The following is a 25,796-nucleotide window of genomic DNA, read 5'->3' on the forward strand; positions in this document are numbered from 1 at the left end:
TGATATGAAAGAAAGTACACAGGGAATGGGACAATCAGTCAATCAACAAGAATTTAAATGCCTATTATGTCTAAGGAACTATGCTATGGCTGAAGATAGAAATACAAAGAATGAAATAACCCCTACTCTCAAGGTGCTTACATCACAGCAGTTATGGAAGACTGATCATCATGAAAGATAGCAGTACACATGTTGGAAGTGAGGGTAATGTATAGAAAATGAATAATGTTTCATGGGAATGGAAAACTTAACAATCAAAAATTTTTTTCTTGCCTAGTGAGCCAAGAATTGACTTAAAGTCAGTGTGAGGTGCTAGAGAGAGTAATGAGTTGGAATCAGAGTAATGAACTGTTTGAAAGCCTGTATTTGCTAGTTTATACTTCTGTGATCTTGAGCAAAGGAGGAAGGAAATAATCATTTGTTAAGCGACTCCTATGTGCTAGGAATTGTGGTAAGCACTTTTGATTTATCTCATTTGATACAACAAACCTGGGAAGTAGGTGCTATTATTCCCCGCATTTCATAGTTCCAGAAACAGAAAGAGGTTATGGGTAACTATGGGTGACTATTTTCCTTACTCTGGGCCTAGAACTCTATCCACTGTGCCAGCCAGTTGCCTCTAGGATAAATCGCTGAATTTCTCTAGGACTTTGTTTCCTCATCTGTAAAATGAAGGGAAAGGACTGGAAAATCTCTTAAGGTCTATTTTTGTTCCAAATCGAGGTTCCTATGATTTGGCAAATCTACATTCCACCTATCATGCATAAGAATGACATGGGTATTCCCCCAATTTAAGCAATGAGTGAAAGCTCATTATGTCACTGTCAGTGAAGAAGACCTAAAAGATGAAAGGATTCTGCTCCATCTGCTCCTGAATGTTGTCCTTCTCTTGCTATTCTCTGGACTCTGTGGATTGTATTTAATTTTTGGTCAGGGAGAGGTGAGTCAGATTCCTATCTATTAGTACTCCCTATGTGGGAAACTCTTTCCACTCATGCAGATCAGTAATTCAACTCTAGTTTATAGTCTGAGAGGCACTGAGAGGCTACTTGACTGGCCTGTGGTCACAGAGCCAAAATGTGACAGACAAAGGACTTGAACCCAATTCCTCCTTATCCAAAGATTGACCATGTCACTTCACAAAGATATCACTGATGTATTGCTAAAAAAAAGCATCCTTCACTATCTTGACAATCCAGTATTAATACTGGGAACGTGAAGGATACCTATATAATACTTTCTGACAACATTAGTTCTTTTCCTCCATGGAATCTCAGATCATCAGTAACTCACATATGGGACACTCTCAAAGACACTATTGATCAGATTAGTGTAAACACTCTAATCAGAATATGTCACAGCTATTAAGAGAATGAAGGAAATTATCCAGATAGTATGACCTTCCTTAAAGGACATTATTAATTGCCAGAATATTGCATCAAAATATAAGGACCAATAATTGAACAGTATACTTATCTACATTCATTGATTTGATGCAAGCAAATTACTTCCTCAACAAACCTAAATTTGGGGATATTTTTGACTTATTTTGATTTATCTGAGGTCATAAATAAAATTTTGGTAAGTTATATCAGAATTGACAGCACTCTATCCAATCATTCCCCATCACTACTAGGCTGATGCTTAACATTTCCAGTCTTGTTCAATAAATTGAACAATGTCTCATCACTGTTTCTCATAGTTAGTGTAAGAAAAATAAGCCCACTAGGCCACTCTGACTCTTTTTTTGGGGAGGGGGGAATGAAAGGTAATTGGGGGTTAAGTGACTTGCCCAAGGTCACACAGCTAATTAAGTGTAAAGTGTCTGAGTCCAGATTTGAACTCAGGTCCTCCTGACTTCAGGGCCAGTGCTCTATTCACTGTGACAACTAGCTACCCCTGATTCTTACTTTAAAAGGTCTATTGGGCATATTGTTAGAAGTTAGGCTCTTTATAATGAATATTCCTGACAAGTTTGGGCTGACTTAAATATCTTTTTCTAGTTATATTTTCTGTGCATGTTACTGTTGTTCAAGTTACATAATCTTGAACAAATTGTGACTTCTCAAATGACAAGGGACATTCAAGTGATTTTATTGCACCATTAAAGGGATGGAAGAATAAGTGGGCATATTTTCTCAATAAGAAGAAAGCTTTTTCTTTAGGCTCCCCAGGCATTTTTAGTTTGATACTTTTTCCTACTCACATTAACTGAAACACAATCCTGTATTAATAAAAATGTTCAGATATAAGAACACACCTGGCAATATTCATATGAGAATAGAATTTGAAAGTTGTAATTCTTTCTAGAGTTTGAAAAATATAAAATGGGTTTAACTGTTATAATTAATCTGGGTCACCACATACTTAAGGGCTTAATGTATTCCAAAAAAGACTCAGAAATAGCACCATCAAACTGCCATTCCTAGTCTCAGATCTCTTCATTATACATAGATATTAAAGATATTGGGCACTGTATCAAATTCTTGTCATTTGCAGACACAACATATGGCCTGATTAGAAGCTTTGGACAAACACAGGCTATCTGTACCAATGTGCATTCCCACACTCATTTGCAGATCTGCACAAACACACATATGCACACACACATTTATAAAACCATTCATTTTAGGACAAGCTAAATGAATTTTTAAAAAACCCTCTTTTAGGCTTTGGAACAACTCCAAACTACATTATTAATTTTGCTTTTGTATTTCCTCAAAGAAGTAAAAGAAAAACCTACCATGAATAACTACTTAAGTGATTCAGGTGACTTTCTTTTGATCATCATATCAATATGCGAGTATTATCACTGATAATAATGGCATAAGTCAGGCAGTCAAAAGCATTTTGAAAGTGCAAAGTGCTGGAGATACAAAGAAAGGCAACAGACAGTCCAGTTTGGGTTCTTGATTTTAAGTTAACTTTGTGATGAAAGTAGTTGAAGGAAACTATTGCTCTAATACAATTATCTCAAAAGGTAAGAATACAGAGTACTTACTAACACTATTCTGATGATGGCTAAACATTTAGGCTTGTTGCACGTTACTCTTCTTTAGGCCCTGTAGGCTTCAACCAAATTAGCTTCCCTTACTGTTCCTCGTATAAGAAAATCTAACCCTTATCTCTATTGCTTTATACCTGCTATCACACCTACTCCCCCATTCTGTCTTCATTTCATCCTGCCCTCCAACTCCTTTGTCACCTCTGACTCTTAGAATTTCTAGCTTCCTCCAAAGTTCAGACCAAATATCACCTGCTACATTCATTTCCTTTCTTCATTTGTTAGTGCTTCCCCCCAATTATTTTTTATTTATTTGTTTACATGTTTCCTCTTCCCTCTCCTTCAATAAAAAAGTAAGCTCCTGGAGGACAAGGAATTGTTTAATTTTTGTCTTTGTATGTAAGTACCAGGCTCTAATCTTGAATGAACGAACTCATGCCTATTTCGTTTGGATGACGTGACTTTAAAATAAAAACTTGTCAGTATAATCTGTCTTGTGAAACTCATTTTTTTTTTGTACTCACACAAAATTACATTAAGGCAACTTGGTACAATGGAAAGAACAGTTCTTAGAGACAAAAGACCTCAGTTCAAATTCTGGTCTCCCCTCTTTACTAGCTGTGTGACCTTAGGAAAACCACTTAACATTATGGTTCTCAGTTTCCTTATCTACAAAATTGGGGATGGGGAGAGTATAGTTTGCTTGGACCTAGAGTTAAGAAAACCCAAATTCAACTGTGACCTCAGCCTCTTACTAGCTGTGATACCATGGGAAAATCACTTAAACATTGCCTGACTTAGTTTCCTAAACTATAAAAAGGGGGAAATATAGTTATCTCTTCTACATAGCAACTTCCTCATTTTGGTTTCGATATTTTGCAGGTTGGCATAAGAAATTAAATGGTCATTTTGGGGGAGTTTGTGGAAGCTGCAGATGACACAGAGTCTATAACCAAATACTTTACCCAAATTTTACATTAAGATATCATAAATATCCCCTAAAAAGAGGAAAAGAATCAGACTTCACTGGTACAAAGGGAGAGGCAAACATTTTAACAGATTTTCCAGATTGGGGGGTGGGGGGGCGCACAGCGTGCCTTGTCCTAAACCCCAGAGATACAAAAGGGATGAGTGTAGTACTTACTTCCCAGGGTTGTTGTAAGGATCAAATGTGATAATATTTGTAAAGCATTTAGCACAGTGCTTGACACACAATAAGCTCTTAATAAATGCTTTCTTCCTTCTTGCCTCTCTCCCTCCCTCCTGCCTTTTCCCTTAAAGTATAAATCCTCAATTTATGATTCTGTGATAAGCTAGTTTACCATTTTCTGAGGTTTCTTCTTTGAAACCATTTTAGAGTTATTTTCAAACAGTGGAGATCAGCATGGGACTAAGAGAGAGCAAACTACAGCCTCCCCAAAACAGGAGGGGCTCTATCCATATTTTTTAACTAACAAGGAATGAGATACATTTCAAGACTCAAAAGTAAATGTTATTTTCAAGGGATAAGGAAGAAATAGGAGGCTGGATGAGTTCTTTTATTATAACATCGGAATGAAGAGTTGTCTTCATTTTACTAGTTAAGAAAGTATTGGGATGGCCAGGTAGCACAGTGAGTAAGAGCACCAGCCTTAGTGTCGGGAGTGGGGATCGAATCCGGGCTCAGACACTTAGCATCCACCCAGAAACACCTGGCCATGTAACCTTGAGCAAGTTACTTAACCCCAATTGCTTAGGGGTGGCCAGGTGGCTCAGCAAGTAAGAGCACTGGCTCCAGTGTTGGGATGACCTGGGGATCAAATCCGGGCTCAGATACTTAGCACCACACCCAGAAATAATAACTGGCCGTGTAACCTTGAGCAAGTTACTTAACCCCAGTTGCTTTAAAAAAAGAGAGAGAGAGAAAAAAAAGAAAATATTGATGAAACCAGTTAAGCTTACTGCCCAGGATTAATATTCTGGAATGAGATAAAAATGAAAAATGTCATAGAGGTAGGTAGACAATTACAAACATCCTAGGTGCCTAACAGTATAAGGAGGAAACACTTGTATGAATGCTATATGTTGGTTTCACTAGTTTATCTAATGATTTTATCAGGAGGAATACAAGTGCCTTTCTAGGCAGAAGTTTAGAGAGGGGGTTCATAGGTACACTAATCTTGTTGAGCTCTTCTAATATATTTGTGTTTTCACAGAACTCTGCAGCAAGTCAGAAACCTACTGTGCAGGAGAAGCTGCAATCACTTCAAGTGATATTTTACAAATATGACTCAATTCACCCAGCAGATCAGAGATAAATAAAATATAACAAGTCTGCCACAATGGGAGCCAGGCTGCCTCTCAGCTCACCTCAAGTGGGTAGCAGTTTCAAAACTTGGTGTTTCATTTTTATAACTGGTGCTCTAGATATACCATTTGGTAACAACAATGGCACAAACGAATCATCTATCTGGCTTGTCTTTAGGGGCTACTTTGTATAAACAATTTTGGTCAGTAGGCCATTCACCTAATGGGGAGATGGCTCCAAGAAATCCATGACTTTTAAGTGTTGTCTGACAAAAAATTTTAAGTGCTCTCTGTGCACTCCCCCCATCCCAACCACTTTTTGTCCACATACTTGTCATTCACTTTTGAACCTAGAAGACTCTCCTTTGTATGACCAAGAACTAACATTCTCTATTGTCTAAAAGGAAAACACATCATTAATTCCTAAGCGTTTCTTCTCATCCTCTTGGCTTTTCAGTCAAGCTCTTATTACAACCCCCTATTAAAGAACAGTTCACTGGGAATGGTCTTACCAATAAATTTGTAGTTCTCTTCTTAGGAAGAGCAGAAGGATGATCAGGCTAGGCAGAAATATTACAAATGAAGGGGAAACCCAGGGAGTACCAGCAGGGAAATGATGTCAGGAAAGTCTCTTACAGAATAATAAGTATTAGAAACACATTAAAGTTGTCTTGTGACTTTCATATATAGAGAGGATGACGCGTCAGCTTTTGGCCATCACTGATTATGTGGTTTGCTTTGATTTAGAAAACAGAGTGACCAATAGATCTTTTCACATTTACTAAAAGTCAAGTTGGTATGGGGGAAGGGATTCAATTAGGACTCAGTCCAAGTTCAAAATTTTGCAACAAAAATATCATGATTCTAAAACTGGAAAGTAAAGCCAATCCTACTTTATAGGGTTCTTTAAAAAGAAACAGGCAAATGGTAGAGCATTCTTACATTTTGATAAAGTGATTAAAAGATTTAAAATTAGAAAACCTATGTCTCTTTGTGGACTACAAGTTACTAAACAAATTTTTTTTTTCTTTTTGGAGGGGGGAAGGTAGGGCATTTGGAGTTAAGTAACTTGGCCAAGGTCACATGGCTAGTAAGTGTAGTGTCTGAGGTTGGATTTGAACTCAGGTCCTCCTGACTCCAGAGCCTGTGCTCTATTCATTGCACCACCTAGCCTCCCTGAGGCAGAAACTTTGACCTGGCAAATGCAAAATTCAGTTTATAAACCATTAAACATAAATGTGCCCCATAGTACCAATGAATCTCATACCACATGAATGCACCCTGTAGAAAGATCTTGCTTCCCAATATAGTATTTCTCAGTCTAGGAATTCACTACTGGTGGATTCCAAAAGAATAAGAAGGAGCTATGAGCACTACAGCTTTAAGATATAAATTAGAAGCAATTCTAGGAAATTACCTTAAAAAAAAGTTTAACAGAAGTACCTTCCTGCAATCCACTCCACCACTTAAAAATATTTCATAAACAGACATAGACATATCAAACAAGCCCTGAAGGGCCCCACTGATCCAATGTTTAAAATAGCTTGTACACAAAATTGTACCCATGGCAAGGCTGTAAAGAGTAGTTTCTGCTTTTACCTGAAGATGGCATCCATCCCAAGGATGTATGTGGCTTGTATGAGAAGTCTCTTTATATTTGCCAGGACGGTCATAAATTCCTTTCTACTGACTTGAAATCCAGTGCTATGCACATAAAATAATTCTGAACTGAGCAACACAACATGAGTATACTCTTCAGATGGTGACAGGTAGATTTCCTCCTGGGGTGTGTTGAGTCGTAAGCCATTTCCCTAAAAAAAATACATGCAAGAATGAATCTAGAGTAGAATGGAAAAAAAAAAATCATTGACTTAAACAGATAGTTTATGAATAGTTCTGTCTGTGATCTAGTGGAAGAAATACTAGGTTGGAGTTGGAGGGCCTAGACTCAGATGCCAGCTTTGCCAGTTATAAGCTGTTGTGACCTTTATAAAATGGGCTTGACCTCTTGGGGACTCATCTATGAATGAAAAAAAAAATACTCCCATGATCCATTCCAGTTCTAACTATTTCATCCCAGAATGGTTTTTCCACATTTATTCAATAGACATCTTTCTCCCCTACCATTAATTGGCACATGCGCAATGAATGTTAAAATAATTTTGATATTAGTCTAAGCAACACATAATGACAAAGACTGATGCATATGTTGAAGGGGGGGGTCATGAAAGTGATTCCAAAGCATTTAATTTTTGATTATACAGGCTGCCATTTCCCTATGTGTATGTAGAACATAGAGAACTAACTTCATTCACAGGAGTTGAGTAGGAAGTTAGCCTATTATCAAACAAGTATCCACAAAATATAACCTTCAGATCTTCCTACTTTTTTGGTGCTGAAAGGTGGAGAGGTCATAATGACTTTCGACAGCAAAAAATTTAGGGAATCTCCAAGAGTCCAATGTTCACAGTATGTTAATGGAATTATAACAAAAAAAAATACTTTGACTAACCAATTTAGGTATTTCTCTTAATATATTAATAAAACACCATTTCAACAATTTATATCTAAAGAGCTCCTTTTATCTAAAAGGAAGTCAAGAAAGAGTAGTAAAGAGAATGTTTTCATGGAAACTTAGAAATTCAGAGCTAGAAAAACCCTCAGAAGTCATCTAAGTGTAACTTCGTCATTTTCGAGATGAGAAAACAGGCCCAGAGAGGTACAGCAATTTGCCCAATTTCAAATAGTTAACTCATAAGCAGAGCCAAGTAAGGGAACCAGCTCTCCCGATTTCTTATTCATTGCTTTTTTCCACCTTCCCACAGTATAACTGGGCCTAGGGGAAAAAAAAAAATCTTAGGAATCGTGGTCCTAAGTCAACACTTATTACCTTGTATATGAGGACAGTTTGGTGCAATGGAAAAAAACAAAAACAAAAACAAAACATTGGTTCTGGAGTCAGAGGGCCTGCATTCAAGTCCTGGTTCAGATCCCTAGTAGCTGGGTGATATTGGACAAGTCACTTAAATTCTTCAGTCTTCATTTCCTCAGCTACAAAATAAGGAGCCTGGACCACATGGCCTCTGATATCCTCATCAGCTTCATATCTTTGATCATCCATGATTCTATAACTTTGAGACTATGTCTCAATGTATGTGGGGCAGAAGAGGGAAGGTATGTGGAAGTAATCTGATACAATGGGAAAATGCTGTATTTGGAATCAGAGGAGCTTGGATGGGCAAGTGACCTAGGTTAGGAAAGTAACTTTACCTCTCTGCTGAAATTTCCTTATCTATAAAATGAAGGATTTGGAGATGACCTAATAAAGTATTCTTCAGTTCTGAATAATATGTGCACAGGAGAGCTGGGGATATCTAAGCCCAGTTAAATACTAGTAAATGTTTAACAACCAGCTCTTGGGGAAAAAAGTACACATGATACCTTTTAAATTTACTCAGCATGATTAACCTTTTACATCAATTTCTTAAGTCTAGATGATCAACAAAACAGTAAATCAAGCCCTGACAGAGCGATTTTTAAGGAATAAGTGCTCACATTGAAAATTTAATAATTAGCTACTTCAAGCTGACTTCAGAACACTCTTGTATAAGCCCACAAATGGTTTTAAGCTTTGTAGACTGCAATGGTCCACCTGCATTCATCACACACAATTAAGAATTTTAGCAGTCAAATCTTTGTCCTCATCCTAACGGTAAAGCCCACTTTTCATTGATTCTAGCACAGTTCAAATCAGAAAGTGAAAGGACCAAGCATCAAGGACCAAAAGAAGTTAGAGGGGAAGAATATCATTATTCAAATTAGAATTTGCCCAGACACTGTAACTAACACTTGAGTTCTCACAAAAAATTGTCATACAGTTTTAATGACTATAATTTGTCAACTGCCGCATGTCTTAGCTTAAAGATCATCTGTTACAAAGAGGACCTTAGCATTCTGCCTAGCATCTTAGATCTGTGTCATAGAGATATACTACAGGGGGAAAAGAGAAACAACCTTCACCCAGCAAGCGATTTCTTGTTAGTTTGCAGCTTCCCATCACGTTTACCAAGTTAAAATTAATATAAGAGAATTGCCTAAACTACTAAATGAGCTGATAGACAGAAAACAATTACGTTGCATCAATTGCACTCAGTATCTTTACCTCTAGGATGATCATGAACTGCAATACATTTTCTAGATCTTCTTCCTCTCCTATGAGATCATAAGAAATAGTAAATTTCAATTGTCCTCCAGCTGCTGTCACCTATAAGAAATGAAAGAAAAAAACATTTATTAAGTACTTGCTATGTGAAAAGAAAGCAGATAGAGCAGTGGATAGAGTGTTGGGACTGGAATTGGGAAGACTTGCCTTCCTGAGTTCAAATCTATTCTCGGACATTTACTAGTTTGTGTGACCTTGGGCAAGTCACTTAACCCTATTTGCCTCAGTTTCCTCATCTGTGAAATGAGCTAGAGAAGGATATGGTAAACTACTCCAGTATCTTTGCCAAGAAAACCCCAAATAGGGTCACAAAGAGGTGAACACAACTGAAATGACTCAACGACAAATGTGGGAAGAATAGATCATTATTTTTATTTTTATTTATTTTATTTTTAATTTATGGAATAAATCAAACATTTCCATAACATGATATAATTTTTTAAATGATTGCATATTAAAATTATGTTCAATTAAAATTATCTTCAAATTAAAAAAATGTTTAAGACTAAATATTCCTATTTTGCCTAGGTTGAAAGGGCAGTGGCTACTCTTGAGCCTGATTCTTCTGCTGGTAGGCATAGGAACTTTGACCTGCTGGGTTCCCAATGTAGATTAGTCTACCCTTCCTTAGGAAGCCTGGTGCGCAGTACCCTCCAGTCACTTCCATCACTATATTGATGTTGCACTTAGGAATTATTACAGACACATAATCTTTGCCCTTTCTCCAACTCAGAACTCCTGAGATCAAGCAATCCAGCAGCCGGTATTATAGGTTCTGCCTCTGCATTCAGCTTATTATTTTCAATAGTAATAATAATCTAACAAACACTTGTTATGAACATATTGTCTCTGTCCTCAGGAAACTTAAAACATAATAAGGAAGTTTCAAATAATTGTATTGCTGAGTATGCTAAATGAAAAGAAACTGTAGCTAGTTATTTTTTCCCTATGCTTCGTTTTCCTGTTAGAAGCAGCACTGTATATAGTGGAGAGCATTGGACTTGGATTTGGAAGATCTGGGTTTGAATCATAACTCCATTATTTACCATTTGTGTGACCTTGGGTGAGTCCACTATACCTCCATAGGTCCCAATTAACTCATTTATACAATAAGAGAATTAGACTAGATATCAGCCAAGATTTCTTTCAATTATCCATGGTTCTGTATAGTTAGGTGGCACAGTGAATAGAGCACTGGATCTGGAATCAGGAAACCCAAGTTCAAATATGACCTTAGACTCTTGCAAATCACTTAACCTCTGCCTCAGTTTCCTCATCTGTAAAATGGGGATAATGATAGTAACTGTCTCATGGTTGTTGGGAAAGTAAAATGAAATAATATTTGTAATGTTTTTGACGACCTAAATATAAAGCTATATAAATGCTAGTTATTTTTATTATAGCTTTGTACAAAGATGAGGAGATAGGTTATAAAAATATTTGAATTTTCTTTGAAAATATTTTTATTTTGGAAAATATTCCATTTCAAGGAAAAATCATTTTGAGAGAAGGAGATTGAGGAAATTAGAAATGTGGAGGAAAATAATTTCTTTATGTGGTCTCTGTACTGAATAATTCTAATCATGATACACGTACAAAATGTATTATTTTCTCTGGAGTCAGAGAATTGTTGAAATAAGTTAAATGCTAAGAAACATATCACCAATCTTCTTGCTCTCTTGTTATTCTACAGATTGAGTTTTGGAATTTCCTATCAGAGAAGTGACTGTGTCAACACTGGGGTACGAGAAGAAGAGGAATTCTACCAATTCCTGAGGGTCACTGCCTTTCTCTATATGGGTGAATTTATTCAAGGAAAACATCAATCTACTCACTCGACAGGCAGCTTACATAGATCATAAGCTGGGAAATACTAGAGGTCAAGAAAGGATGAAAATGCAGCAGTGAATTTTATATTATGAGAAACTTCCATCAAAAAAGCAAAATGGAATAATCTCCTCTCATCTACCATAGTCAAAAGAATTTAGTTCAAATGAACATGGTTTCTTCCCCTTCCTGATGCAGCTTAGTATCTTCCCTTGCCCTTGACAACCATGTCAGTTGTCACCTCCCTTTACCCTTCCTCTACACTGAAAATGATCTTATCCTAAAGAAAGAATCATTTTAGGGCAGGAATCCAGACTGTAATCATGGAAGACAAAGTTCCGTGCAAAGTCTGAACCGTGGTTTTATTTATTTCAGTACATCACAGTCAATAAAGTTGTTGATAAAATGGAGCTGATTTGTATTCTAGGGTTTGTTCCATGCTCTTCTCTGAGACACAGATCTATGGTAGCTGCCTTGTTGACTTTTCAATACAGACTGCTGGCCAGAGAGTAGCTCCAGGGAACACCCTCGGTGGAAGGGGAGAGCCTTGATAGTTTTCAATGTTGATCCCCAGAGACTAGTATATAACATTTTATGGCTTATTAAAAAGGACTTTTATACTCTAAAAATAACAATATACTGCAATGGATTCTGAGAACTCATTATATGAAGTTCTAATATGGCTCTCAACATCAGAGAATGTTTCTTTCCGCATTCTTCAGAGAAATGCTCCTACTGTAATTTTCTACTATATCTAAAGTGATAAATAACTGCTGGTATGGTTGTACTCAGCATTATTGTGAATAATGAAGAGAGACCCTTTATGAAAAGTTCAGTTCTATTAGTATAGGCGTCCCAAATTTAAAACCATGGACTTGTTCAATTGGCCGAGCATCCTTGCTCAATAATGCTGTATTGGAAAAGAGAAGTTTAAAGCTGTTCTTAAAAGATTAAAAAAAAAATCTTAGTAATGTGTAGGGGTGGGTTGGAAAGATGTCTAGGGAGCTATCTGGAAAGAATATTTTTTTAATTTATGTTTATTTTTAGTTTAGAACATTCATTTGCACAAGATTTTGAGTTACAAATTTTATCCCCGTCTTTCCCCTACCCACTACCCAAAATGGTGATCCCATTGAATATACCCTCCCCCAATCTGTTCTCTCCCATATCTTCCCGTATCCCCTCTCCAACTTTCCAGTAGGGCATGGTGGATCTCTATGCCCCAGTGCCTGTATATCTTATTTCCCAGTTATATGTAAAATAAGATTAATAATAGGGTGTATATATATATATATATATATATATATATATGTTAAAGCAATCAGGGTTAAGTAACTTGTTCAAGGTAACACGTTCAAGGTAACAGGCCAGTTATTATTTCTGGGTGTGGTGCTAAGTATCTGAGCCCAGATTTGATCCCCAGGTCATCCCGAAAATGGGCCCGGTGCTCTTACTTGCTGAGCCACCTGGCCACCCTAAGCAATTGGGGTTAAGTAACTTGCTCAAGGTTACACGGGCCAGGTGTTTCTGGGTGGGTGCTAAGTGTCTGAGCCTGGATTCGATCCCCAGGTCATCCCGACACTGGAGCCGGTGCTCTTACTTGCTGTGTTACCTGGCCACCCTATATATATATTTAAACATCTGGTTTTAAAACTTTCAATTCCAGATTCTTACCCTTCCTCCCTTGTCACCCACTCTTACTGGGAAGATAAGCAGTTCAATATAAGTTGCACATGTGTAGCTATGCAAAACATTTCCATAGTGAATATATTGTGAAAGCCTGACTATATTTCCCTCTACCCTATCCCACCCCCCACTTATTCTATTATCTACTTTGATCCTGACCCTTTTCTAAAGTGGGTGCTTCTAACTTCCCTCCTGCCCCAGCTTGTAATCCCTTCCATCAGCCCCCTCTCATCCCCTTCCCCCAATACTCTCCTGTATGGTGAGATACACTAATTAGTGTGTATGTCATTCCCTCCCTAAGCCAAATTCAATGAGAATAAGGTTGACTCACTCCTTTTGGCCTTCCTTTTCTTCCCTTCCATTGTAACAGTTTTCCCTTGACTCTTCTATATGAGATAATTTACCCCATTCTGTCTCTCCCCATTTCCTCTCATTATATTCCTCTCTCAACTCTCAATTTCACCTTTTAAGTTTTACCCCTTCCTATTAAATTGGTCCTGTGCCCTCTATCTATGTATACATGTATATATATATATATATATATATATATATACACTCACATATATATTCATAGCCCATATACCCTCCTATGTAGACACACACATTTCTATTCCCTTCAACTATTTTCATACTGAGAAAAGTTTCATAAGTTACAATTATTGTTTTTCCATATAGGAATGTTAATAGTTCAACTTTCATAAGTTCCTTATGATTTCTTTTCCCTGTTTACCTTCTCATGCTTCTCTTGCTCCTTGTGTCTGAATGTCACATTTTCCATTCAACTCTGGTTTTTTCATCAAGAATGCTTGAAAGTCCTTTATATCACTGAATGACCATTATTTTCCCCTGAAATATTATACTAAGTTTTGCTGGGTAGGTGATTCTTGGTTTAATCCCAGCTCCTTTGACCTCCAGAATATCCTATTCCAAGCCATTTGATCCCTCAGTGTAGAAGCTTCTAGAGCCTGTGTTATTCTCATTGTGTTTCCACAATATTAAACTTGTTTCTTCCTGGCTGCTTGTAATATTTTCTCTGTGATCTGGGAACTCCAGAACCTGGCTATAATATTCCTAGGAGTTTTCTTTTTGGGATCTTTTTCAGGAGGTGATCAGTGGATTCTTCCAACCTCTATTTTGCCCTCTGATTCTAAAACTTCAGGGCAATTTTCCTTGAGAATTTCTTGAAGGATGATTTCTAGGTTCTTTTTTTTATCATGGTTTTCAAGTAGTCCAACAATTTTTAAATTATCTCTCCTGGGTCTCTTTTTCAGGTCAGTGGTTTTCCCAAGGAGATATTTCACATTGCCTTCTATTTTTTCATTTGTTTGGATCTGTTGAATAGTATCTTAATTTCAGGGGTAGAGTCAAGATGGCAGAGTAGAAGCAGGTCCTCCCAATGGCTCCGGCTTCCACCTTCCCAATCAATGTAAAAAGGGGACTCTGAACAAACTTTGGAGCTGCAGAACCCACAAAATGACACAGAGAAACTAACCTCCCGCTGCGGACAGCCAGGCAGGCCGGCAGGAATCAGCCAGCACAGCACTCTGGGAGCCTAACCCAGGCCTATGTGAGCTGGAAGTTTTAGCCCCAAGACAGGTCTGACCAGGCGCCTGCCAGAGGGACTCCAGATCAGCAGCAGCTGTGGCCATTTCCAGAATTATCAACACATAGATGCAAAGGACAAAGTGAGAAGTCAGTGCAGTCTGGACTTTGGCACCCAGTAAGTGGGAGTGCAGGGCTTTTGTGCCTGGGGCGAGAAGCTGCTGAGATGGCTGGCACAACCAGCCAGTGCCACGTGGCAGCTTTAGCTCCTGGCCTGCAGAGTGTAGGGAGACCAAGCAACCAGTCTGAGGGGTAATCACTCTTACTTTAACCTACTTGGATCTGGTTAATGCAAGAGTGGTTACCCTCTGAATGGTCGCTTGGTCACCCTATGATCTGCATGCCAGGAGCTCTGAAGTAGCCATGTGGTGGTGGCTGCACACCTCAGCGCCTCTGCTGCTTCTTGCCTTCTTGCCTCAGGAGGCAGAGGCTACACCACACTTTCTGTCCCCCTGCTCCCACAAAGCCCACACTGACTTTTTACTTTGCCTTTTGCTTTTATGGATTGATAATTCTGGAAACTGCCACAACTGCTGTTGATCCACTCCCGAGGTCTGCTCTAGCTGCTGCTGGTCAGGGCCACCCTGGGGCTAAAACTGCTGGCTCATGCAGGGCTGGCCTTGGCTCCCAGTGCTTCAATGGATCCTTCTTGGTGGTTTGCCTTGCTGCATTCAGTGGGAGATTTGTTTCTCTCTGTCACTTTGTGGGTTTTGTAGCTCTAAAGTTTGTTTAGAGTCATATTTTATAGGTATTTGGGGGGGGGAGCTCATGGAGTTTTCCTGCTTTTATGCCACCATCTTGGCTCCACCTCCAAAAGAATACTGTTACCAAAGATTTTCAGCTGCAAATGAACTAAACAATTAGATTTTTTTCCAATCTAGGTAAGAAATTACTAATAAATTTTTATGGTCAATTTGGTGGCCTAGTAGATGAAATCCTGGGCCTGGAGTAAGGAAGAATCATCTTCCTGAGTTTAAATCTGGCCTTAGACTCTGTGACTGTGTGACCCTAGGCAAGTCACTTAAACTTGTTTGCCTCAGTTTCCTCACCTGTAAAATGAGCTGGAGAAGGAAATGGCAACCACCCTATATCTTTGCCAAGAAAACCCCAAAAGAGGTTGATGGAATCCTAATAAAGCTGCCCCCACTGAATAGTAGGCCTGTCGTTATTCAACTATACAATCTAGCTTTAACACACTTCAGGGCCCTAGACTTAATTCAGGCACTACCCCCAACTAGCCACTACGATGATCCAATTCACATATTTGAACAGGTGTGTCCTTGTATTCAGCCATAATCACATCATCCATTTAGCCCACGAAAGCATCACAATATCTAATTATTCATCTTTACCAGACAGGACCAATCAGAAAGCAGCACAATCAGGATATTTGACCACTGAACCATAGAAGGAACTATTCATCACTTATTTATTACCTTGACAAACCCCTCCTGCCTCCTTAATACTCATAATTTTTGTTATGTAATTGCATCTTTACCCTATAAAAATTCATCTTGCTTTCTCTGAAGTTGCTGGTCCCTCTTGGAACTTAGCCCACTTCATGAAAGTTGCCGATTTCAAGAGGTATACTTGGGTTAGAGGTGGTCTGACTCTGAATTCTTTGAGACAGTGCTTCCACAACACACTGAAACTGCAATGGGGTCACAAATTGTTGGACACTACTAAACAACAACAAAACAAATCCCCACTTTACTGGAACACCTAAATCTATAAGACAGTACAAAAATGCCAGAGAAGGCTCATGATGTAGTGGAAGTGGGTAGTGAATTTGCTGTCAGGATATAATTAAATTCAAAACCTGTGTCTGACTCATTCCCCCTCATAGACTCAGTTTCTTCCTCTGTAAAATGGGCGAGATGATGTATTATCTTACAAGACTATCACAAGTATCCAATGAAATCATATTTATAAAGTGCTGCAAAGTACTTAGATTACTATATACATAGCAACTATTATATTTTAGAGAATTAGCCTTTTAACTCTTACCCTTTCCTCTAGGTTCAGAGTAATAGGTATTTAACTTTGTTGCTAAAATGATTGTTCTCTTGGTCCTACTCTTCCTGCGTCCTGTAGGACCTGGATCCTACAACTATCATTTCTCATTCTTATTCCTCCCTCTCCCCTGCCCCAACTCCTTCCTTGAAAAATACACAGGACTCTCAGATAACTGCCTCTGTTGACTTCTCTGAATACCATTCAGATGACCCCAATTCAATTAAATTGGACAAACATTTCTTTAAAGAAGCTTTTTCTAATTCTCATTCAGCAGCTCTCTCTCCTTTTCCCTAACCCTATACAATAGATAGCACTCATGACATTCTGCCCTATATGATAGGTATGCACATCACCTATTCTCCTAGTTCTTAAGACTTCTGAGGGTGGGCTTTATATTTTGTTCAGTTTTATATTCCCCCATAGCAAACAGCAGAGTGCTTTGTATAAAGTGCTTAATAAATATTTATTAAGTTGACAAATTAAACTATTTTACTTGTATTCAAATTATCACCAAGTCCTATCTGATTTTCCTTGTAAAATGTTTTAAGTTCACTCCCTGTTCCCTATTCCCATTGTTAGAGCACTAATCTAGAACTCATTATTTTAATATCTGGGTGACTCTAATCCCTTCACCTAGTTTCATAGGCTCTGGACTTTGTGCTTGATGGGTGTTTTCATCATGTCCTCTCGACTAACAATGAAGCTGTCATGGCTTCCTTTGCTTACAATATCCACTCCCAAAATGTCTGACCTGTTTTCAAGACTCTCCATTCCTGGACGCTGCTTTACAATTTTAACTTAATTTTCACTAAATCCCTACTTAGATCCACTATGACAGATGATTCTCTTTACTTTCCCTCAAATATGAGACACTGCTTGCTCTGTTCTCCCTACCTGGAATAGTCTCCTTATAGTTCTCCAACTACCCAAATCCTACACAACCTTTTATGTCTAGTTCCAGTTGTATCTCTTTTGGAACTGCTCCCATAAGGGTAGCTCTTTTTATCTGGGAACTCCTACTGTCATCACCATGTATTTTCATACTGAATTGTTCTCTAATTGTTTCAAACATATTAGTTTTCTCTCTTCAACTATATTGACAAGTCCTTCAGGGCAAGCACCATGTATTATTCTTGAGTGTTCCCTACAACACCCAGTACAGTGTTGGGCACACAGTAACAACTTAATTAACATTTGATTGATTACTGTAAAAGTTCACTGGTAAACTATTCTTCATCATATTCCAAGGCAGTAAATGAGTGAGAATGATCCAAACAAGAGAGATTGGACTATTTTGATTTTGCACTGATTTTATAGAAATGATAGGTAATTCAGTATTTCCACAGCTGAAATTGAGAAACATTTAAATCAAAACTAAAACAGAGTTAGCTAAAGAGCAGAATTTATGTTTATGTGATATTAAGTATCTTGAAGCATCAATTCAGGGAATACATATCACCTGTTGCTTATAATGATATATTTAAATTTATTTTCTTTTTAAAATGTTTTGCTCATGTTCTTTGAAAAATTAGCATTTCCATTTCCAAATGATTCCCTGTATCCCCCTTTATAATTTTGCTTTGTAATAAATAAATTCAGTCAAACAAAATAAATCTAACCTTTGACCATGCCTGAAAACATAAACGTCTTTCGCTATCTACTCTCTCACTTCTCATTGAAGGAGAGGGAGCATTCTTCACCAGCAAGTCTTCTAAAGTTAAGATTGGTCCCTGCATTCATGAGTATTCCACAATCATTCAATGATGTTTTAAAGATAAAATTTTAAGAAATCAGTTTGGAAGCTGGACTTACCGCTATAGTTTTACAACTTAAAATCTATAGATTATCCTCAGAACTGTGTAGTCATTATTGATGTTGTTGTCAAACACTTTATTTCAAGAAAAATAAGTTTTTATGAGAAAGCATCTTTGGTGTGTAGTCATGCACCAGATTTGCTAAAATCACCAGTTGAGGATGATGGGAATCAATCAATATGGGGGTACCCGATGCACAAAAGCAGCAGGACTAATATGGGCATGTGAATTACTATACATACACTAGAACTGTCTGTTGAATGCAGAACAACTAGTGATTTAATGACTTCTAATGATTTCTTCTTTTAAAAGGCAAATTTTCATTATGGATTCTCAACAAGGAAAAGTGGTTGCTGGTGTAGAAATTATGAGAACCATGAGAAGAAGGATCCACTGAATTTTATAACTTGTGTGAGAGAGGAAAGACAGAGGAGTCTGCCATTCATCTTAGATTTGGGGACAACTGATTTCAGATGGTTCAGAGGGAAGTTGAGTGGGATCCCACATAGTCAAATAATACAGAAATAATAAGACCAAAATGTAAGCAGTTGCATTAGAATGTAAACTCCTTTTTAAGTAGAGTTGATTTCATTTTTTGTACTTGTGTCCCTGGTCAGTCAATAAGCATTTATTAAGCCCCTACTGTGTGCTAAGTGTTGGCATACAAAGAAAAACAAAAACAGTTCCTGCTTCCAAAGAGCTCACTCGCACATAGTAGGTGCTTAATAGATTCTTGTTGGTTCATAAGCTGAAGGACAAATTCTGAAGACACAAAAAACCTACAAAGAAAAAGAAAAGTCGATGTAGTCTAAAGATACATGGACACAGAAGGACCTCATCCATCAACTGAGACTTTAAAAAAAGTCCAGGAAGATGATGCATGATAAATAAAAGCATGACAGAATCTTGTCAGGAGTGCTAAAGATCATCATGAGTTGGGGCTAATTCCAGCAAATAGTCTGTTTGTTATTAGCTGTATTGGGAAAAAGTTAATATGATAATATGATGGAGAGAAGGCAGAAATTTCTGTGTTTAACGTTTACTCTGCTTCTGCTTTCTCTGCCAAGGAAAATAACTTATGGACTAGAAAGGACAGAGCAAAAAAAAGGCTAATAAAGAGTTGATACCCAAGTTAACTGCATCATCTATCTGCTCTTGGTGAATTTAAATCATCAGGTCCAGATGAATTGCATTCTTGAATATGGACAGAATTGTCAGATATGACTTCTTAGATATTGTCAGTAATATGTGAAAGAGTGTGACAAGTAGGAGAGCTACCAATGGATAGGAAGAGGGCAAATTCTGTTCAGATTTTTCAAAAAGGGGAGAGGATGAAATTTGCAGACCTAAGCTAATTATAACAAACAGTTGGGATAGGCCAAAGAACTAACATCAACTCCTGTGAAAAATCTAGTATGTATTATTCAAGTGATGGTTAAGAAAAATATAGAAAAACACAAAGGGACCACAGAAAGCCAGCATGGTTTTAATCAGGACCACATCAGATTAACCTAATTTCCCTTTTGATAATAAGAATGATAGCTAACATTTACATAGTGCTTACTATATGCCTAGCACTGTGCTTTTTTTTTTTACTGCATTATGCATTACTGCGTAAAAATACAGCACTTTACAATTATTATCTCATTTGATCTTTGCGTCAGCCATGGGAGATAGGTGCTATTATCATCATCTCCATTTAACAGATAAAGAAACTGAGGAAACAAAGTTAAATTGACTTGCCTGGGGTTACAAAGTTTGTGACTGAGATAACATTTGAACTTGGGTCTTCCTGACTCCAGACCCAGCACTCCCTCCACTAAGCCTTCAAACTGCCTCTAGTTGCTTATCAGCCTTTTTGACAGAGTTACTTGACTGATATACCGTAAAGGCATGCTGTAGATTTAGTTTACCTAGAGTCCAGCAAGACATTTAAAAATTTTCTCATGCTATTTTTGTGGAGAAGAAGAAGAAATGTTCAGGTGATAGGATAGTTACGTAGATTGAGAACTAAACTAGTTGGATGGCTAAAACATCATTAGTAGTTTAATATAAGTTTAGAAATTGATCTTAAGTGGAATTTCCCAGATATCTTTCCTGGGTCCCATGCTGTTTAATAGTTTAAAAAGTGGCTTGGAGGAGAGCTAATGTAGTAAATGAAAAATATAAAAAGATCTGCAAAGACTAGAATGTTTTTTTCTAATCTAATAAAATTAAATAAGAATAAAGACAAAGTTGTGGACTTTGATTTAAAAAATCAAATTCACAAGCACAAGATGGTAGATGTGTGGCAAGACTGCAGTTCATCTGAAAAAAAAAAAACTAGGGGATTTGGACAGAATACAACCTTAATAGAAATCTATCAGAGAGTCAAGAAAACCAATGTGATCACCTGTATTCAAAAGACATAGCATAAGACTAGGAAAACTAGGGAGGAAATAGCTCTGTTGTCTAGTAATTCACTCTGGGCAGACAATATCTGAAGTATTATGTTCAGTTCTGAAAACCGCAACTTAAGAATACTGAAAAGCTGTATTTTTGTTAAAAACGAAATCCTCTTGTTTGGTGTTCAAAGCCCTTCATGACCTAGAGTCCTCCCTTATCACTCCAGTCTTCTTATACCTTCTTCCCTCCTGTCTCCACAACCTACTCCTTGATCCAATAACACTAACGTATAAACTGTGGCATCTCTCAGTTCTGAGCATTTTTGTTGGTTTCCCCTTTGCCTAAAATGCTCTTTCTCCTTAACTCCACATATGGGCTTCTGCAACTTCCTTCAAGTTCCAATCCCACCTAAAATTGGACATAGTACACGAAGCCTTTTCCAATCCCTCTTAATCCTCTAGTGCCTTCCCTCTATTAATCATTTCCTATTTATCCTGTGTATGTTTTATTTATATATGTTTGTTTGCTTGTGGTCTTCCCAGTTAGATTGTACATCCCTTAAGAGCAGAAGTTGTCTTTTGTTCCCCAAACCTCACTTTTTGTATCCCCAATGTTTAGCACAGTGCTCAGAACATGGGAGGTGCTTAGTAAATATTTATTAACTGACTGACTGACAGGAGAGGGCAACCAGGATAGTAAAGGACCTTGAATCAGTGCTGTATAAGGATCAGTTGAAGAAACTGAGGATGTTACCTTGAAGCACAAAAGACTCAAGGGAGATATGACAGTTTTCTTCAGGTATCTGGGACAAAGATTAGACTTATTCTGTTTATCAAGGGAAGGACTAGGAACAAAGCAGCAAGCATTTGAGTGCTTACTTAACAATGGGTGGAAGTTCCAAAGGGCCACATTTGGCTTGATGATAGGAGGAAGAGGCAAATTTTCTAATAATTAGAACTTTTTTTTCTAGAATGGGTCATCTTGAGAGATGGCAGATTGCTTTTCATTTGAAACTCTTTAAGCCAAGGCCATTGCCAGGTACAATATAATGACAATTCCTTTCAGATATGAATTGGACTGGATTACTTCTGAGGTCTCTTCCAACACTTAAATTCTATGATGATTTCATGATTCTCCTAAGAGAAGGGCAGTAGCAACACAGAGGGCTACTCAGACTCAGAGGTTTCCAGACCTGATGGGATAGTTCTCTGTAGCCTGGGTAATCCATGAATATATAGTAGGAAAATAAACATTTGGAGTCAGAAGTTCTGAGTTTGAATCTTGGTCCTCTCATTGAGATTCCGCTTTCTCACCTGTAAATCAGATCATAGGATGATCTCTAAAGTATTTTTTATATCTAATCCTATGATTTTATGTTTTATCCACATCTGTGATTCCACTGAAATATGGAAATCACTATGAGGGAATTTCTCCTCACCAATGTAGATTATATAACTGATCTGTGGATTATCCTGAAGTATTTCAGGCTTAAGTAATTTACCCAATATCACATTGCTTTTTTTTTCTTTTTCATCGTCGTTGTTGTTCTGAGGGCGGAAGGCAAGGCAATTGGGATTAAATGACTTGCCAAAGGTCACACAGTTAGTAAGTATGTCAAGTATATGAGGTGGGATTTGAACTCAGGTCCTTCTGACTCCAGGGCCAGTGTGCTATTCACTGTGCCACCTAGCTGCCCCCAATATCACATTGCTATGATGTATCATAGATAAGTCTTTTTGACCCCCCAAGGATAATTATATCCACCCTCTTCTTTTTGTTCAATTATTTTCAGTCATGTCTCACTTTTCATGACCCCATTTGTGTTTTTCTTGGCAAAGCCAATGGAGTGATTTGCCATTTCCATCTTCAGCTCATTTAACACATGCAGAAACTGAGGCAAACAGGGTTAAATGACTTGCCTAGGGTCATATAATGAGTGTCTGAAGCCAGATTTGAACTCATGAAGATGAGTCTTTCTTACTCTAATCCCAGCATTCTATGCACTGTGACACCTAGCTGCCCATCATGTTATGATTCATTTAGGATACTGTAGTTGTTTCTAATTTAAAAACTCAGGCATTGAACTTATAGGGGTGGGACTGAGATGACACAGTAGACAAAATACTCAGCAGAGATCTCCCAACATTCCACTCCAAATGCCTTTAAAATAATATGTCAAAATGAAATCTAGAATGGCAAAACAAACCAAAGGTCAGAATGAGACACTTTCCCAGCCCAGAACAACGTAGGAGGTCAGGAAGAAATATCCGTGATATGGGGGTGGAGGCTAAACCAAATTCCACATGGATGAAATACCAGTGGTAGGATTAGGTGGTGACAATAGAAGCAGCAGCAGCATCAGGTGCTCTCAAGCCCAAGATGGTAAGGGTACCTGGTAACTGGAAAGAAAGAGATTACAGGGGACATATGAGATAGCACTGGATGCAGGACCAGACATTGTTTGGCAACTCTGTTGCCTATACCCACTTCTAAGTCATAGTTAAAAGGAAGGAAAAGAGTACTTTCAGTTGAGTGAATGGAAGCCCTGAGGAAGAGTGTCATTTTAGCTCACAAGGGATCAGGAAACTTGAGGAACAGTATCCATTCTAATCCCAAGGTATCAGGGGCCCTTCCTGGGAAGGGACCAGAGGGAAGACAAGGAGAGCAGTGACCATACACTCCCAGCCCCCACCCCAGATCACACCACCTTGGAAGCAACAAAATCTTTCAGACTCCTAGAATTAGCTCTGAGAAGAACAGGGCTAAAAAGCCTAAAATTTGAGACAGTGCCCTGCTACTCCCCAACCAGGAATAGAGACCAACTTTAACATAGAGTTCAAAATCAAGAATTAAGGTAGAAAACTGAGCTAACGATAACAGTAACAACAAATAACACAATCATAAAAAGTTGCTATAGTTATGAGGAAGATCAGGAACAAGTTCAGAAAAAGACAATGACATAAAAACAGCAACAACCAAAGCCTCAAAGGAAAAAAAAATGTGAATTGGACACAAGTTCAACCAGAATTCCTGGAAGACATAAAAAATACTTTTTAAAATCAGATAAGAGTGGTAGAGGAAAAATTAGGTAAAGAAATGAAAGCAAAAGAAAAAAGTATAAAAAAAACCCCACACATTGGTAAAAAGAGGCACAAAAGAGCACTGAAGAAAATATCAACTTAAAAACAGAATTGGTCAAATGGAAAAAGAGGCACAAAAATTCACTGATGAACATAACTCCTTAAAAATAAGAATTGGCTAAAGAGGTACAAAAGCTAAAGTAATAAAATAATTATTTAAAAATTAGAATTGGGCAAGTGGAAGCTAATGACTCTATGAGATGTCAAGAATCAAAATCAAAATAATAAAAAAAAGAAAATTTTATATCAGCTCTTTTTTGTGGTGGCAAAGAATTAGAAATTAAGGGAATTCCCTTAATTGGGGAATAGCTACACAAGTTGTGGTATATGATTGGGACTGAATATTACTGTGCTATAAGAAATAATGAGTAGGACAGTTTAAAAAAAACCTAGGAAAACACGTAAACTGATACAAAGTGAGCAGAACCAAATGAACACTATACACAGTAACAGTAATACTGTATGATCAACTGTGATCTACTCTGTTATCTACTCTGATCAAAACAATGATCCAATATAATTGCAAAGGACCTATTTTGAAAAATTCTGTCCACTTCCACAGAGAGAACTGATCAACTCAGAATGCAGATTGAAACACATTTTTTCTCTCTCTTTCTCTCTCTCTCTCTCTCTCTCTCTCTCTCTCTCTCTCTCTCTCTCTGTCTCTCTGTCTCTCATGGATAGCTAATATAGAAATATTTTGCATGACTTCATATATATAATTGATATCAAATTGCCTGCCTTTTAAAGGATGGGCTAGGTGCAGGAAAGAGGGAGATAATTTGAAACTAAATTTAAAAAATATATATATTATTTTTTTATTTATAATTGGGAAATAGTTAAGAAAATAAAATACACTTAAAAATCTCAGACATGATTTGTGTGACTAAGCAGTACTGTAGTGAGCTTCATTCCTTTAACTAAGTATTCTGGAACAAAAAATATATTTCTCTCTCTACAGATCAATGATAGAGTGTTGTATAGTAAGAATAACCACCAGCTGACATTGATATAAAGATTTAAGGTTTACAAAGTGGCATTTTATCTCATTTGATTCTTACCCTGCCCCTATAAAGGCAGTTCTATTATTATCTTTTAATGATGAGATTTGCTGAGTGACTTGCTTAGGATCATACAATATTAAGTATCTGAATCCGGATTTGAACTCAGGCCTTTCTGATTCCAAGTCTAACTTTCTGCCTCTCAATGTAAACTGTTGTTGTTTTTGTTGTTATTGTTTTGGGGAAAAAATTAAATTTTAGAAAGTAGGCTACATTGGATTAAGAAATAAAACAAAACTTTCCATGCCTAAATGACAATTCAATTCATTTTACTCTTAGGTAATCCTTAAATTACATGGAAAAGCTCAACTATCCTTACCAGGAATGAAAGTTGTATCTGCTTTCAGATCTAAATGAAGATCAATTTGGTTAGTAAAGGCCATTCCATGAAGGGCATAGAACACTTGCCCTTTCATGTCCTTTTCCATAGTTGTTATTAAGTATTACTTCAGGGAGATTCTGGTCTAGAATTGATAAGGCACCCATCTATTCTTGGAGATAGTTAATGCTCTAAAATTCTTCACTTTCATGATCATCAAACTTACCCAATTAAGAAAATAGCAACACAAGTAGCTATTTCCCAGGAGTACCTCTTTTAATTCTACCTCCAGGGGAAAGAAAAAGCTTGTTTGCAAGTAACTTTTCAGTTACTCTGCAATATAATCTGATGTCACATGTAATAATATAGCTTTCATTCCACATACTGCATTAAAGATTTAATGAGGCAGGCTAGTTCTCCCTCATCTGTGGAAA

The 25,796-nt window shown here is 37.5% G+C and overlaps 1 protein-coding gene across 1 annotated transcript in view; it reads right to left on the reverse strand.

The window, feature by feature from the left end:
- Positions 1 to 25,796, reverse strand: part of LAMA2 (laminin subunit alpha 2) — an 831,335-nt gene that overhangs the window by 347,088 nt on the left and 458,451 nt on the right. The window contains exons 13-14 of the mRNA XM_069077437.1: positions 9,453 to 9,554; positions 6,890 to 7,101 (exon numbers count right to left, since the gene is read on the reverse strand). Coding sequence (XP_068933538.1) covers positions 6,890 to 7,101; positions 9,453 to 9,554 — 314 coding nt within the window. The remainder of the gene's footprint in view (positions 1 to 6,889; positions 7,102 to 9,452; positions 9,555 to 25,796) is intronic.

Source organism: Petaurus breviceps, unplaced genomic scaffold (assembly GCF_028583685.1).
Source record: "Petaurus breviceps papuanus isolate PSGF00001 unplaced genomic scaffold, PetGlider_PUasm1.0 90977, whole genome shotgun sequence".
Taxonomy (NCBI): Eukaryota; Metazoa; Chordata; class Mammalia; order Diprotodontia; family Petauridae; genus Petaurus; species Petaurus breviceps.